Source organism: Rhinolophus hipposideros (genome assembly GCF_964194185.1).
Source record: "Rhinolophus hipposideros genome assembly, chromosome: 15".
Taxonomy (NCBI): Eukaryota; Metazoa; Chordata; class Mammalia; order Chiroptera; family Rhinolophidae; genus Rhinolophus; species Rhinolophus hipposideros.
Genome location: NC_138061.1, coordinates 8,398,419 through 8,414,672, shown reverse-complemented (window position 1 = coordinate 8,414,672; position 16,254 = coordinate 8,398,419). Strand labels below are relative to the sequence as shown.

Sequence of the window (16,254 nt, the reverse complement as noted above, 5' to 3'; positions counted from 1 at the left end):
ATTCAGAGATGGGTTTCGGGGACACCCCACAACTATGTAAAAAAGTGTGTGGGTGCAGGTGGCCGGTTAGCTCAGCTGGTTACAGCATGGTGCTCTTAACAACAAGGTCGCTGGTTCAATCCCCACATGGGCCAGTGTGAGCTGCGCCCTCCACAACTAGACTGAAACAACTACTTGACTTGGAGCTGATGGGTCCGGGAAAAACACACTTAAAATAAATAAAAAAAATTTTTTTAAATGTTTTTTTAAAAGTGTGTGGTTTTTTTTTAAAGTGTGTGGGTGCACATGCGTTCTTGGTGGAAGATGGTCCAATGCCTTCTGTAGGCTTCTCGAAGGGATTTGTGATTCCCATCCTAAAAACTTAAAGTTTTATAAACCTCTGTCTATCATCTCAGGCAAGAATGGCTTAGGTCCTGCATCCACGGGCCCATAGTTAGCTTCTAAAACATGGCAAGACTTTTCTGTTTGCAACCCCACCCCCTGTCACTTCAAGCTAATTCAGTATGTAAAAATCTGGACTTATTAAAAAAGTGAGATAAGGGCACGGCTAGGAGCCATGTTGAATAAAGCTTTTGAGTTTCACAAAAGGAAGAGCAACACAATTGACTGAAGTGTAAAATCTACACTGACGTGTGTAGAGGACTGAGCTCTTGCTGAGTAGAGGGAGGAGCCCCACCTGTGTCTCAGCACTCAGGGTGTTCTCTCGTCCGGTCTCTGAGCACCCACTGGCTATAAAAAGGGCACGTCACAAGGGCTCTGAGACTAAAGTCCTTCTCCATCCTAACACAGAAGGCCGGCCAGCGTGTAACAAGAGAAACAGAAGGCCCAGACCTCCCCTCCTGCAGTATCCGCAGGTAACTCTGAGCTCCATAACCCAAAACGGAAGTTCTGCTGCAAGAGACAGGAAGCCTGGGCCTTTCCCCCAACACTCATCCTTGCTTTGTGGCCAGAGGTTGCCAAGGCTGGGTTGTGCAGGGCACATGGTGCACCACACCTGCCACATAAGGCAGGCCTAGGCCACGCAGGACGCAGGCAGGTGGCTGCCACTGTGGGTGGAGCCAACAAGTATCCTCCCCTGCATCAAACCACCAGGTGGGAAGCAGCTCAAAACACCCTAGTTTTCCTTGGGAGCCATTCGATCAATAGCTTTAAGATTCAACAGCTTCTAAACTATTTCCAGCCTGCTACTTTCCCTCAGAGAGGGATATCCCAGGAGAACCCACAAAACAAAGAAAAGGTCTAACTCTCGAGCGCCTACAACGTTATCAGGAACCCAACATCCCCAGAACAGACCTCTCTGCCGGGACCCGTGGGACAATCTCAGCTTGGGCTGTCCTTTCTGAGACCCCTACCATTGAATTTATCATGTGACTGTTCCCTGTAACTCCTTCCATGAAAGAATGCCACAGAAGGAAGCAGTTAATGGTTACAAGTTCTTTACACTCCGTGGACCTAGGCATGATGCAGGGTTGGAAGGTTAATGCAGAAATGTTCAGGTTCCCATGAATGCCACTTGACGTTTACATCGCAGGGTAACTATTTATACGTCCCAAAAGGTTCTGCACCAGCACCAATCCCATTAGCTCCCTTTCAGCTTTCTAAGTGACTGTCCCAGACCAGTGTCGTTTCTGCTTCATTCCTCTCACGAAAGAGAAGGTGTGGCCTCCTTTCCCCAACCCTCCTTGCTCGCTGCAAAAATGCCAATTTTCCTTAACTTGTAAATTAAGGTTTGGGCCCAGAGACCAACATACCAACACTCATCAGAATTAACCGACTAAATGTGAGCTGGTATCTTCTAAGCACAAACAAATATACAGGGAATGAAGAATGGGAGGCTACCCCTTTCTGACAAAACGGGTTTTTTTTTTTTATAAGTGCACACAGCACAAGATAAATAGTCTGTCCAAGATGCTGATTTATACTGAAAACTCCTCAACCCCTAGGTCAACTATGTGCCCTCTGACCCGCTGCCACGATAGAGTTCACATGCCACAAAAGGAACATTCTTGATAAGACTTTCCCCCCTTGCTTCAGCCCCGCCTGTCCCTACCCCCACCTACCCCGCCCCCACCTATCCCCCTCCCCACTCACCTTTCAACATCTTCACTGCCACCGTGACTGCTTCCTTGGGCTTCTCTTTGTCGATTCCCACTGCTTCAGCCATGACCACTTGCCCAAAGCAACCTTCCCCCAGGGGTTTGCCCAGCGTCAGCCTAAATGTGTAAATAGGGGATTAGCACACAGCATCTGGTGAAGGGGTTGCAGCGAGGGAAATTCCAGAACTAAATATAAAAATCTTTCAGCGGCTTGCAAAAGCATGGAGCATTTATCATATGGAACTAATGAGACATGGGGTACACGCGCGCTTGAGTATTTTCTTAGTGACGTTTTAGAGAATGTCAATTACTGGCGGAACAGCTATTAAGTTTCACATTTGTATTCTGGATTTATTTTCTTTACGGAAGGGAGCCTTGCTAGTGAGGTGGTCAGCTTTCCTAAGTGGTAACAAGGAGGAGCTTTTGATCTTGAGCCAATCGAATATTCGTAATTCAGAATGCCTCAAAAGAATACCGTCAAAGCTGTTTTTATTTTTTGTCTCTGAAGTGATGTCTTTAAAATCACTATTCTTCAAATACCAGTGGATTTTACGGTCACATTCTGGGGCCAAGTTACATGATACTATGAATCTTAAACACATTTCAAAGCATCTCTCCAATTTTTCACTAAAGGCAAAAAAAAAAAAAAGTCTGAAACTTGGGGAGGGAATTCTTTTTTTTGACATAATAGTTTATAAAACCTTATGACTACCCAAAATTAATAATGAAGAAAACCCAAAGTGAACACAACAAACTAAATTTCTAAGCTCAGAAGCTCTATACACATCATACTAATAGCATTCCAGAAACCAAGAGAATGGAGAGGTCTTTGGAGTACATATGAATGTGGTGGTTTTTTTTTTCTCTTAAGCATTAACACAGCAAAGTACTGAGCTGACCTTAGCAAACTGTATTTATGGTGAGTACACAGGGTTTGCAAAAGCTAAGCAAAGACTGAGGGCAACGTTTGCTATGCTGAGGTCATTCCATTTCTATGCTGAACTAAAATTTAATATCTTGGCAGAAAATAAACATTTGCGTTGGAAAAATGGCTAATTTATGTCCTATTGCCCTACTACTACAAGCATAACAATCCTTTCTTTGTACAACTTCTGCCTCCAATCTAATAAACTGCTTCTAAATAGCCTTCATTCATTGGAAATCTGCTCCACCTCCGTTTGTGTTAAACACTGTTTGGAAATGCTCAGCACTCAGATTTTCCACACTAGCGGTACCCGGGGTGGGAGCTAACAGCTCGGCACATACAGACTCCCACTGTTGACTTCGGCATCACAGGTGGCAAAAACCACCGACAACCTGAGAGCTGCCATTTCTTACCATGTGATCACAGCTCCCCAGCTCAGCCCTATGTCTACATAGTAATGTGCACGTGAACCCACCCACCTACTTGTAGAATCAAACCAAGGAGCTGGGAGAACTCCGAGAAATGCCCCTTTTCTCTCTCTACATTCTGTAGATAAAGAAACCATTCTTTGTGTTTTCTCTGGTGCCTCCCCAGGTAAACAAGTCCTGAATGAATGAATGAATGAATGAATGGTCATCTTCCTATGGTACATAAACAAACTGGAAATTACTTTCATTAACACTTTAACAGAATGATACCTGTACAGTTATTTGGTCGTAGCTTACGGTGCACATTAATCTCTCTAAATTGGTTGCTGGGAAACAAAACTGGTGTGGAGTTGTAAGAATCAAAGTTCCAAGTGTTGTATAAGCTACCTCTCCTTCCAAACAGAGCTCATCATCCAGCCTCTGGAAAAGCTGATCTCTATATTATTTGAAAATCTGTGTGTGAGCTCCTTCTGTAGCAACTAAACACTTCTCTGACATAATCTCAGGACGATACTGCTAATGTCAAGAAAACTAGGGTAGCTGTATGGAAGCAAGTCAAGAGCTCATTCCAGCTGATTTCACGCACATGTGCAGTCAGCTGTTTCCACCTTCCACTACTCTCAAGCTGTTTGGACTCTAATTACCACCAGAGGTACCCAGAAAAGAGAGCTGATGGCCCTTCAATGACCATCGTACTTCATTCAGGAGGCAGGCCTGGGAGTTGGTCCCCACCTGGAAAACAGAAGGCTACTAGCCCAAGATTTGTCCCACTGACTGCTGAGGTTTGCGGTTCAGAGCACCCAGGTTACCAAGGCAGGAAGGGAAACAAAAGGGAGGCCAACTCACATGAGCTAAGAACTGTGCTCAGTCCTGGGAGGTCTGTACCGTGACCTTCAGTTCATAGGGATGAAGTTAAGAGCATCAGGTGACTCAGGGAAGGTTGCCCAGCCACTAGCTGGGATTCAAATCCAGCCCAACAAAGCCCAAAGTACCTGGACTTGAAGCCAAGAGTCCAGATGGCTACACTCTGACTGAACATCCGATTGGAGCATCTCTACATCATCCAGTAAGGGAAATATTATGGACGACAGGAAATTCAACATCAGGTACCATAGCTGAAGCTTTTCAGCGTGATATTACATTAATAACCATTAAAAACAGTAACACTGAGTAAAGATTAAGATGATTTCTATCCTACACCTAATATCGCCATAGAAATGAATTACAGAACAGTCAAATTCTAGTAACCTGAAGGCGGAATGCCAGATCTGTTCTAAAAAATAGGATAATTCCACTTTTATTCCATTTGGGTTTGAATTGTCTAGAAAGTCTTAAAAAATGCTAACAAGGTACCATCTTGTTTGGGGACCGGTCATGGCTTAGTAGCTGTTTTGAAAGAACTGTTTTTTAAAAAAGAGACTAGAGAGAGAGAATCAATTCTTTTCTTTTCCAGGACATGGTTATTTAGTAATACAATGTCACTCACTCCGGCTGACTTCACCACAGCCAAGCCTTTGTAGTCATGGGTCGTAAAAAGAAAATGTCCCTCCAATATCCTCATTTATACCTAAGTCTCCATTTTGGGCTGTGCTCAATACAAGTACTCACTTATCTCTTGGAAACTCCCACTTGGGGTCTTCCGGCAGTTCATACTCAGAGACCCCTGCCAGCATGGGGGCGTCTGCTGTTGAGGAGAGGCGTGTGGTTATCCTCACCAGTGGGGTGTTGGAGTTCATGGAGGAGCTGGACTCAGCAGAAACCTGGATACAAAATGCAGGGACACAGATGTAATCCTGGCTCCACCTGATAAGGCTGGAAGCCAGCCAGAGCCCAGCCAGATGGTCAACTCTTAGAAAGGAAGAAAAGTGGCCAAAATCACGAAGGTAAGACCAAAACCACTGGATTCCATCTCCTCCCATGGATGCAGTACTAGAGCTCATCCAAACTGCGTGTTCCTAAGGCCTGGTTTTCAAACATTTGCAGACAGTGCTCGATCAAAATGTTAAGTCTTCTCTCCGTCCTAATTCCTCCGTACGGTCACTTGAGGGCATAGAGACAAACCCCACGGGCTTCACTGATGCCTCAGGTATTACCTATCCCGGAGCCCCAGTAATCAGTCGCCCTGTAGACCAGCCCAGATCATAAATCAATGTTGCGCTTGTGAAATTCCCTAAGAATTTGGGAGCGATCAGCTCTTCAATATTTTTGTCTTTTGAAATGTAAAGGAGAATATCCCCAGGAACTAGCTTTAGGATTTGAATGTGAAAGGCATTCCAGTAGCTCCAAGCGCCTTTATTCAAAGTAACCTGACACCCAGGCACTGGGGGCCATTTGTGCTTCCCCCCACTCCTTCCGGGTACCCGTTGATGCCCATGCCATTCACTGAAAATCGAATGACTACCTCTTGTCAACTTCCGTTTCAGGACCTGGTGGATTGAATAGGATGAAGCGTCAAAGGAAAGAAAAATACGTCTTTATTCCCCATCGCACGGGGAAGTCTCCTTTCCTACCTGGCGGTGTGTGGGGCTTCAGTGAGGTTTCTCATTTACCCTCACCCATTTCAATCTGCATCTCACAAAATGGCCATTTCTTAAATATATCATCTTCCTTGGGCTAGTTTCTAGGAAGCAAAACATGTGCTTCCTCTGAGGATCTCCCTCAGAGGATTACTCCACAATTTGGTCCATTCATGGGATGCTTGAACCACCTTACTGTAAACCAAGACTTTGGCCAAAGATGGTTGGGGTTAAACATAACCTGTCAAAGCAGCCCGCCTGCCCGCCCACCTTGGTTCTGTCCCCTGCATGACTGCCCATGTCAACCGTCCTCCCCAGCTGTGCTTACAAACACCTTTTAAATCAAGGAGCCAAGACTGAGTGCAGGTGGACCAAATGAGTCGGGATAAACTTTCACAAGGTGGAGCCTGGACCTTTCCCACAGGGAACCTGTAGTTCTCTGGGAACGTCCTATTCAGAAAACTTGATTCTCTCCTTCGTAAACCCAGGTTGCCCTTAATGGGAAACCCGAGAAGAGGACCAAGAATGGTTGGGAGGAAAATCGCTTTGAGAATAGGAAGCACGTTTCAGTATTAAAATCAAGAAGTAGGTAATTTTTAAGGCAAAATTTCTATCATCTTTTAAGACGAGTACTTTTCTGAGCCTTCTGAGAAGGCTTCGGGCAGAGGGAGTTAGTCCTAAATTTTATTATGTAGACAAAATGAGCAACATTTATTTCCTGTGAGCATTGTAAATAGTTTTTTTCCAAAAGAAACTGAAAAATCATTCATTTTGGAGCTAAGAGAAGCATCGTGGACAGACTAGGCTCCAAGAGGCGGAAGCCTCACACCCAAGTGTCTGGGTCACACAGACAAACGGTAGAAGCAAGGAGGAGAGGAGGAAAGGTAAATGTGAACACCCATGGAATCCACCCCTGCCTTCCCACTGAAGACAGGAACTAGGCAGAGACCCGCCCTGGCCAAACAGACAACAGCTTCAAAGACCCCTCCACAGACCCCATGTGGGGCCCGATCTCACTGCAGTGCGCTGACCTCAGAGGCAGGGCCATCAGAGGAGAACATCAAATCTCCAGTTTCCACTGACCACGTAAACGTCAAAGGGTCCAGGCGCAGTGAAGGGCTCAGAAAGATTCCGGAACAGGTGTGGCTAAAGATACTTGCCCAAATACTAATGCCCTGTGTCAGAGCCACGGGCTGTGGGTGCAAAAGGAGGCTGGTATTCACAAAGACCAAAAAGTCTTCTGGAATATTCTCCCACAGAAAGAGGCAAAAATCCCCATTCTTTGGGAACTTGCACTTGAAGGTCACAGGCAAAAAGATCCAGAAAATCAGTAAAAGTCAGCCTCGCAGTGAAATGAGACAGACCCCCCAAAAGGCTGAGATCCAGCAGATTCCCAAGGCGGGATAGTCCCTCAGCGTAGCCATCATCACCGAACTGGCAGGGTTCCCAGGACCCCACTACAGGGTGCATGGTGGGTGGCAATCAATGGTGAGGAGAAATTCATGGGGAAAAAACCGGGAGGGCACAGTTCTGGTGAAGAGCCATTATCTGGGCTTCTGTGCCTTGTCCTCAAAGAACAATGCACTCATCAGCAAGGCTTATGGAATACCATGTGTGAAAGCAGCCTCCAAAAGAACACTGACAATCTTTTCAGAGAGCATATTATAAGAAACTTAGCAGTTGGGGGAGAAACATTAGGAGTTGAGGGAGGGGGTAGAATAAGTCTCACTTCAGAACTTTCTAGACCATTTGAATTTTATGACCATGCATACATCTCTCTTTCATGTTTTAAAAAAAGCAAATTTTTTTAAACAATAAAAATATTTTTTAGAATGATAAGAATCTCAACTGAGGCATGTCTCGGGTAAAAGAAAATGGAGCATATGCTTGAAATATACTAACTTCTTGAATGAGTTAAAAATGATGAGATCATTGTTTTCACCTCTTCTCTGTGCTACCAGGCTGAGTATTGTGGCACTTTCCATGCAGGTACCCCAGTGACGGCCCCCTACCCAAGCAGCCAACCCTAGCTGTGCCCTTCCTCTGCTAATCATTTAGGAAGTGGGACCCTGCATTGGAAGGCAGCACCTTGACCAACTGCACCCATGGGGGGCTGTGCAGTCTGACTGTCGGGGTCCCCGACCCAGGTCTAACATTCACTGACTGTGAGAGCTTCAAGAAGTCACTTAACCTTCCTAAACTCAAGAATCCTTATCTGTTAAAAGGAAACTGGAACGTTTCTCACTGCACAGAGTTACAATGAGGATGAAATGAGGTCACCTCTTTATAGTGTTTAGTGCTGAGCATAGCACTTGCTAAGAGCTCACCTAACATTTGTTACAAGCACCAGTCATTTTACTTAGCACCCTTCTAGAATCACTTGCTGCCCAGACCCAAGGGTGCTTATGATGGCACCTCCCTCTGCGGAACTTCTGATGCTCCCTCTCTGGAACCTCAGAATGTGCCATATGTCATACTGTGTGCCCTGAGGAAGAAAGAAAACCCGCTGGCTTTACAGGCTGACTGCACAATAGGATATGCCTTCCTGGTTTGGAAGATGAGACCCTCTGCTCACAGCCAGGATGGACTGCAGCAAACGGAAGAGCAAACCCAGTAAATAAAGTGTTCGAGGATCTGGAATATACAGAGGATCTGGGGACAGTCCCAGGACAGGAGCAAAGGTGGACCGTCAGAACATCCTAATGACAAATATGGCTTAGAGGCAACGTAAGAACAGAAAAACTGAATCTTCAGTCAGAAGTTAACTGCTCTGTGGCTAACCTACGACCCAAAAGGAATCTTCACCCACTAACCTGTAGCAGAAGTTCATACACATATCCATCTTCTCCTAAACAGAGTCTCTCAACAAGATTCTCAAGTGAAAGTTCATAAAATGGAAAAGATTTCCAAACTTGGTTGCTGTCATTATTATTAAAACGTAAAAACTGTGTTTACAAAAAGGATTTACTTATGGAAATTAAGTTCAGGTTAAGTGTAGAGGTTTAGATTCAATACACAAACCCAGAAAATACCTTTGTAAAAAACACATAGGGAAAAAAAGGTAAGAAAATGCCAAAAGTTAAGCAAATATAGATTTCAATCGCTCTAAGGAGGTATGTCTTAATTTTACCTCCATGCATTTTTATTATGCTTTTAAAATCCCCTCTGGGACTGTAAAGTATGACTGGCTTTCTCTTCACTCCGTTTTACTCTGAGAGCTAACGTGTTTCCAGGGTTTGGCAAGAGCCCTTGCAGGCGATTCTTCCATGGTTCAAATGCCATGTTTTACTGAGGTGTCTTTCCTCCAGACCATGCCCCTCAAGGAACTCCCACTGCCCAACTTCAAATCCTGTGACTAATTCAGCACTATCAGATTATAACCCCTCCTCTTTTTTTTGCACAAAATCATCTTCCCTATCAGATATTCTTTTTCAATTCCAGGGTTTCCTGTTTATCTAACTTAAAAATATTCCATTGATGATGATAATTAAGTCATCTATAAACAATCAACGTTAACACTCTAATAAACTGTCTTCCCAATCCCAAATCCTGGCAGGCACTTTCTCAGCATGTATTTTCACAGTCTCGATTCAGCTTCCTCACTTTCCGGAATCTCTTTACATGTGCCATAAATCAAACTTTTAACTAAATGTGCTTTTTGTGTATTTCCACAGTACATATGGGAGGTTAAGCAGAGGAAGTGGTTTTTTGTAATTTTATTTCTTTTTAAAGGGCCACCAGGACACCATGTTATCTCCTTATACTAGATTAACTTGAACAACTAACTAGCAGGGACCTCAGGGAAAACAGAGCAGGCAAAAGTGGTGGTGAACATGTGTGTGCTTATTCCTGAGAACTAACAAGCACCTCCGGACCACAGCAAACCACAGAAACCCTGACTCAGTAGACTGTGAATCCACGTTCCCAAACCAGAACATAAGGCTTTGGAGTTCTAATATTCATTTGCTAGAAGCCCTGCTCACCACTGCCCTCCAGCCAAACAAAATGTTCTCACCACCTCAAATCAGGTGGCGAGATAAGGGCTCAAAGGGTTGCTGGGGTTGGATTGGTTTCCCCTCGACAATGAAATTTAGGTAACTAGGTAGTTTATCAGACACTCACTCTTCTTCCTCAAACCTCCCCCCAAGATTCACAGTAGACCTGTCAGAGCAATGGCTCATCAGTCCCACACCGGCCTGTTCTTCTTAGAGGATCACATCTGCCAAACTCCAGGTCAGATCTTAAACAGTCATATCTTTCAGAGGCTGAGAGGAGAGAATAGCCAAATGGGGGGCAGAAAGGGCGAGGCGCCTGCACAAAAGGGCAGATTCCAGCCAAGCCATCCATGACCACTCTCATTACCAAAATGTTTCCTGGAACCAATGAGCTTTCAATTTAGACCATGTGATTGACCAAAATACAGAAAATGTTCTGAGATCACGCTGTTTAGCTGCTAGGTAGTAAATAAGCTTCCAGAAGTGGACCTAGCCTTCATGGAATTTGGTGTGTTTAATAACCATTAATACACAGCCCCAAGAGCTGGCTCAGGAATGACACGCACTGCCACGCCCCCTGCATCTGCCACGCCCCCCGCATCTGCCACGCCCCCCGCATCTGCCACGCCCCCCGCATCTGCCACGCCCCTGCATCTGCCACGCCCCCTGCATCTGCCACGTCCCCTGCTGGCCGGGCTCTTGGCGTCCTTGGAAAGGTGCCATTTGCCTCAAAGGTATTGTTCTAAAACATGACCTTGATTGCCCTTGATTTTTCTCTGGTTTTCAATCGACCTGCATCAGCAAACAAGAGGGTGAAACTCACATCTGAGAAAAAAATATCCTGCAGCCCCTTTCTGAGATGCCAATGGTGGTGGGAGTGAGTGCGCGGCACACACGTGTCTACCTATCCAGGAGATGGGTTTATCTGTTTGTGGAGACAGTAAATCTCCATCCTGCCCTATGGAAACCTCTGGCTCCAGAGAAAGAATCTGATGTACTCACTGAAAAACCGATTCAATGAACCCAGCAACACCACATGCCTCCTAAACTAACAGCGTCAGTTCCCTATGCACCCCTCCCCTGCATCTAGCTGACTGGTGCAAAACACAGAAAGTGAAGCGCCCTCTTCAACTCGTGGATGTGCAAAGGCTGCTTCCCAATGGCCAGGCTGCCCACTCACAGCCCTGGGGACCTATATGAAATCCAACAAGCTCACAAAGAGGCCCTCCTGCTGGGTCCCTCTACTGGGTGGCCAAGGAGTAGGAGCAGGTGAGCAAGTGACTGGCAGTGTCCAGAGCAAGGGCCACCCACCTACCCACCAAAACATTGTTGGTTTCCCCAGATATCAAAGCCCATCCAGAGTCTCAAAAAACGCAGGGGTTACTGGGAAATGATGACAAGGAATTTCTTCTTAGGTATTGGGAGGAAAATATTTTTGACAAAATAATACACTGAAATGTCTGTCCTGTGCCAGTAAGTCCAGTACAGATGAATAAATGTCACACACACAAAAACAACTCACAATAGAGTCAAGAAAAAATAACACAATGATTGATTACGTTGAGTGAAATGCTGTGTGTCAGGTAAGGGCGAGGGTCAGGGCCAAGAAGATAAAACCCAGACTCCATCATGAAGTCACTGAGTGCTACCTATACGACAGAAGGGGTTGGGTGAATGCAGCATGAAAAGTGGCCTCATAAACGCCTACGGACAACCCATCCTCAAGGCATCTGATTACAGGCTCACCTGTCGCCAGGTTAAGGCATGCTTGGCATCCCTGTGGTATTTTGTCTTTCATCAACATATCTGCCGGCCTTTCTGGGGATTTCATTCCAGCTACAGTCCAATAACCCTCTTTTATCCAGTTACCTGATAGGCATCTCCTTCTCCACCAAAGGGACTGTGCTTCTAGACCAAGCGTTCTTTGTGAAGAATCACGCATCCCATTTTGACATGGATGATGAGCTGTGGTGTGTCAACATTCCTCCATATAAATTAATCTCCCAGAGATTCATTTCTCCAGGGCACTAGTATTTTCCCACTTTCCTCGGCTTCTCTTATACTATTTGACCCTACTGAAACACAAGGCAATTACATTTCTAATGAAGCCCACCCTCTCCAATAACCTTGAAGCCACTGGCGAAGGTGACAGGCCATACCTTACATGGAGCCTGGGTGAGACAAAGCACTCAGAAGATTATGATGAAAAAAAGGGAGGAGGGAGGGAGAAAACAGGAGGAAGAATTCTAACGTTCCCTTCAACTACACAAGGGAGTGTGGGAAAAGTGACCAAGTTAGGTGGAGATGGACAATCAAGAAAGGCCAGTCAGCCAGGGAGAAATGAAAACATGACTAGGGTTGAGTCAAGGGGATTTTTTAAAGGCATCTGCCTTCTTTTATTGAGTAAAAAAGAAGGGCACTGTAACAGCTGCAAAAAAAAAAAAAGATGATGAAATAATTATGGGACAGTGGTCTAGCTACACCAAATTACAGGTTTCCTCTAGAAGGTAACATTTTCCCCCTATTAGGAAAATAAAAATAGAGATGAAAACACCTTTCAATTCCCGAAGGCCAGGTTGTCAAGATGGTGGCCGTAACTGGCTATAACTTGTCAAGAAGTAACTGAAAAGAAGGGAGGATGGATAGGGGTGGCTAGACCACCTGAAGGTCACTGGCCATGTTAGAGCCACCTGAGGACTGGACTCTCCCAGAATCAGGCAAGTGGCCTCATCATTGCTTCCCTGGCCTCAAGGATGATAGTGGTGTCTTTTTAATAACAGTAGTACTCTTGGTGGTAGGAGTGACTCAACAGATACCTTTTTCCCCCTCACTCTTAATACAATTTGAGCTGTCACCTGCACTGAACACACGTTCCAAATGCTATCCTCAGCCTCCAGGAAAAAAGATCCGCTTGGAACATGGCTTCAAAGAAGTCAGCAAGGACCCACCCAGCCCAGAGTCTGGAGCTGGGTTGAGAACAGCCAGCTCGGTGCCAAAACTGCTGCTGACCAGCTGGTGCCTAATCCTCCCTAATGCCTTGTCCAGAAATTGTCATCGCCGCCACCTTAAGTCCTGGGAGGGGTAAGTCTGGGATTAACCCAGAGTTTCTCCAAGTCCATCTCAGAATCACCTGAGGACTTGCTTCAAATGCAGTCTCCTGGTCCCATTCAACCCCTACAGAACCAGAATCCCTGGGGTTGAGACTAAGGGCTGCAATTTTAACAAGCACCCTGTAAATTGTACTAAAATACACACTGAATTGGAGCCAGTGTTCACTGTTTTTACTTGCTGTTTCAAGAAAGAAAAAAAAACAACCTTTATTTGAACCAAGTTCCAAATAGTTTCGTAAACGCTTTGCGTTCACATCTGCCTTCTCCTTCCATCTTCATGCACAAAGAGGAAAGAGACAAGAAACTTCCTGTCCCACTTGGCTTTGCAGGGCTTTGATTTGAGGCAGAGGTGTGGGCTTTATCTTGCCCCATCTCCCCAAAGCAAAATTAAGCCGATCAGAAGGCACATATAAGCAAAAAGGAACCACCACAGACCAAGTTCAGGTTAACAACAATCTGTTGCCTATTCAATATAGAAATCATTCTAGCACCAACCCACAATCACGCTTGTGAACAATTAACAATAACGTAATACATGCATACAGTTCTATTTTAAGAATCAGAGAGGTCGAGCCAAAATTCAGCTTTGGCAAAAACATCATGGGCCGATGTAAATCAAGGAGTAGCTCAGCTTCACCTCCGGCGCATAGGTTTCTGACCTTGATTTTAAAAAATGAGTCAAAGAGAACTAGAGTCCCTCCCTGTCCAACTAATGGCATAAGCCTGTCTCAAAAAAAGCATTAAATCACAGGGGACAAAAGTGGCCTACGCTTCAAAGGGACCGCTGCATCCTCCGACTTCAGCCGAGGCTCATCAAACACACAAGGGCCCTGCCTCCCCGTGTTACTTTCAGTCCTGCTGATTAGCTCTCTGAGTCTCACACCCTTGTACTTTCTTGCCCTGAGAACTTGATTCGACGGACCCCACTGACACACGAGGAGTTGACCCTCCAAGCCCCAAACGCAAATCGGCGGCCACTAAGAGCCACATCGGGACCGATCACACTGAGACGCTCACAGAAGTAGGTGGCATCGGATCAGAAGGAAAGACCCAAGAGCTGGCTGGGGCATGCAGGAGGGGTAAATTTCTTCAAACTCTTTATCTACTTTCTGTTACCTGTCTCCGCAAGGGAATGCGCTTGGTCAGCTTGTGCACAGCTGGCTGGCTGCTGAAGTCTGGCTTCTTGGTCGTGGTCTTCATTCGGCACACAATGACGGTCACCACCATACAGGCGATTAAGAAGACCCCTATGCAGTAAATGGCTATCTCCAGGTAGTCTGGGGAAGCTGTGATCTCCTTTTCTCTTACAGGAGCTGAAGTGTAGATCACAGGGAAGGAACAGATAAGCAAGCCACAGAATTAGGACACTGGATTGGTGAGTCCTGGCATAACTAAAGGATGTAAAAGCCAACAACCATTCACAAGGATGGGCTTCCGGTGACTCAGTGCTGCAGAGTGGTGTGGGCCATGGGCCTGCCATGTAATTCTCCCAAATGAAAGTAAGTAACGAAGGGCTCCTTGCTTTACCACCAGGGCCCAAGTTGTCACTATCTCTAGCCTCAGTGGGCCTCTGCAATCCAGTGATCGTGAGGGATCGGCTGCCACCAAGGCACAAAGGGCAGGCTGCCAGACCACCTTCTGTTAGCCATTTGTGCAAAATAGGACAGTCAACCGCACCCTTAACAAAAGGAATGTCTTCCATGATGGTCTCTGATGCAAGCCAAATAAAAAATTCTTACATATGAACAATGACCTTTTTTGTTTCTGAAGGGACAGTGCCTCCTCAGTCTTATTTAGGTAAGCTGGTATAAAGGTGACAGGGTGACTTACCCCAGATGAACACAGTTCCATGTAAAATGAAATAAGTGTTCATCTAGTAGGCTGGCCCAAAAACGTGTCCAATTTTTTAATATATGTGTATTATTCAACTAAATACACAAATGCATTTCCTATAAAGACAGAGTTGTTCATAATATAGAATCATTATGCCTGCACCATAAAACATCTGTAATGTTCCTTAATGAATAATCATTCAAATTTTTGTGATTCTGGTTATAGTGATACATCAGTACAACTTTTCTCTTAAAGAAAAAATAGAAATGGGATGGCACGAGAATATACATATAATGACTTGAGTCAGGACGTTCTTGTAGCAACTTCCAATAATGTCTGCTCCCTCCTTAGTCCTTAGTGGTCAATCTACAAGCAGTGTATTTCCAAATAGTATTTTTCTCAAAGTGCATGTTTAGTTAATGTGCTAGTACTGTCAGGCAAATGGGTTAAGAAGTGCCAAGTAGGCACTTGCAGAATGCAGTACTAGAAGTAAAAGCAAGCTCAATGTCAGAGGCCTCTCATTGTTTCAAAGCACATGTTCATGGAGCAGATTCACAACCAAAGGAAAAATGGATGCAACAGTATTATTTAAAGCTTACACATTTTAAATCAGAAAAATATTTGCAAGACAGTCAAAACTCTCAGCAGCACAGCACAGAATGAAATAATCAATTTAGTTTTACTAGATATAAAATAAGCATGCAGGTAGGCACCGTACTCTAAACATAAGGAATTAATAACTTGAGTGGAGCATCATGAGCTAGCAAACGACAGTCTGTGCAGTTCCACAAAGGAAACGATAAAGAGGTAGCTATGTCGAAGTAGACACCGATTTTCAGGCAAGTTTGACGAGGATAGAGACATTGGTTAAAGATTCAGACAGCAGTAATGTGTAGGCAACAGGGCTTCGCTGATGTTGATTTCTCTGCAGGGCAGAAATAACATCAAGCCCAAGATGGCAAGAGCATGCTTTGCAGTAAAAGCAAACTGAGAGTCCATTCTGTCGGCACATGCAGCAAGCCACCGATTTCCAAGGAAGGTACCACACTGCTTCTGTACACCCTGCAGGCAGGGGTGCTTCTCCCCAGGCACCTCAACATACATCCATCTATTTACATCTCGTTAAAAATAGTAAGTGGAATAAAAATACAAATGGGATTTTAGCAAAATGGAATTTGAAATGAGAAGCAATTACTTTGAATTTCACAAAGTAATTCAACTTCAAGAGAAATGGGGATGGGTGAATTTATACATTGGCTCAATGACTCACAAAAAACATAAGATCCCTTTCGGTTTTAAGGGTGAAATTTCACTTGATCATAAATGTGAGTGGGGGATCTCACTGTAAGTG

The 16,254-nt window shown here is 44.9% G+C and overlaps 1 protein-coding gene across 7 annotated transcripts in view; it reads right to left on the bottom strand.

Annotated features, from left to right (window-relative positions):
• FGFR2 (fibroblast growth factor receptor 2) overlaps positions 1-16,254 on the bottom strand; it is a 101,492-nt gene that overhangs the window by 18,168 nt on the left and 67,070 nt on the right. For 4 of the 7 annotated variants that reach the window (XM_081073631.1, XM_081073634.1, XM_081073635.1 and 1 more), the window contains 3 exons: positions 14,181-14,383; positions 5,058-5,209; positions 2,092-2,213 (listed from right to left, as the gene is read on the bottom strand). In XM_081073631.1, coding sequence (XP_080929757.1) covers positions 2,092-2,213; positions 5,058-5,209; positions 14,181-14,383 — 477 coding nt within the window. The remainder of the gene's footprint in view (positions 1-2,091; positions 2,214-5,057; positions 5,210-14,180; positions 14,384-16,254) is intronic. The other 3 variants (XM_081073632.1, XM_081073633.1, XM_081073637.1) reach the window with 1 other exon arrangement.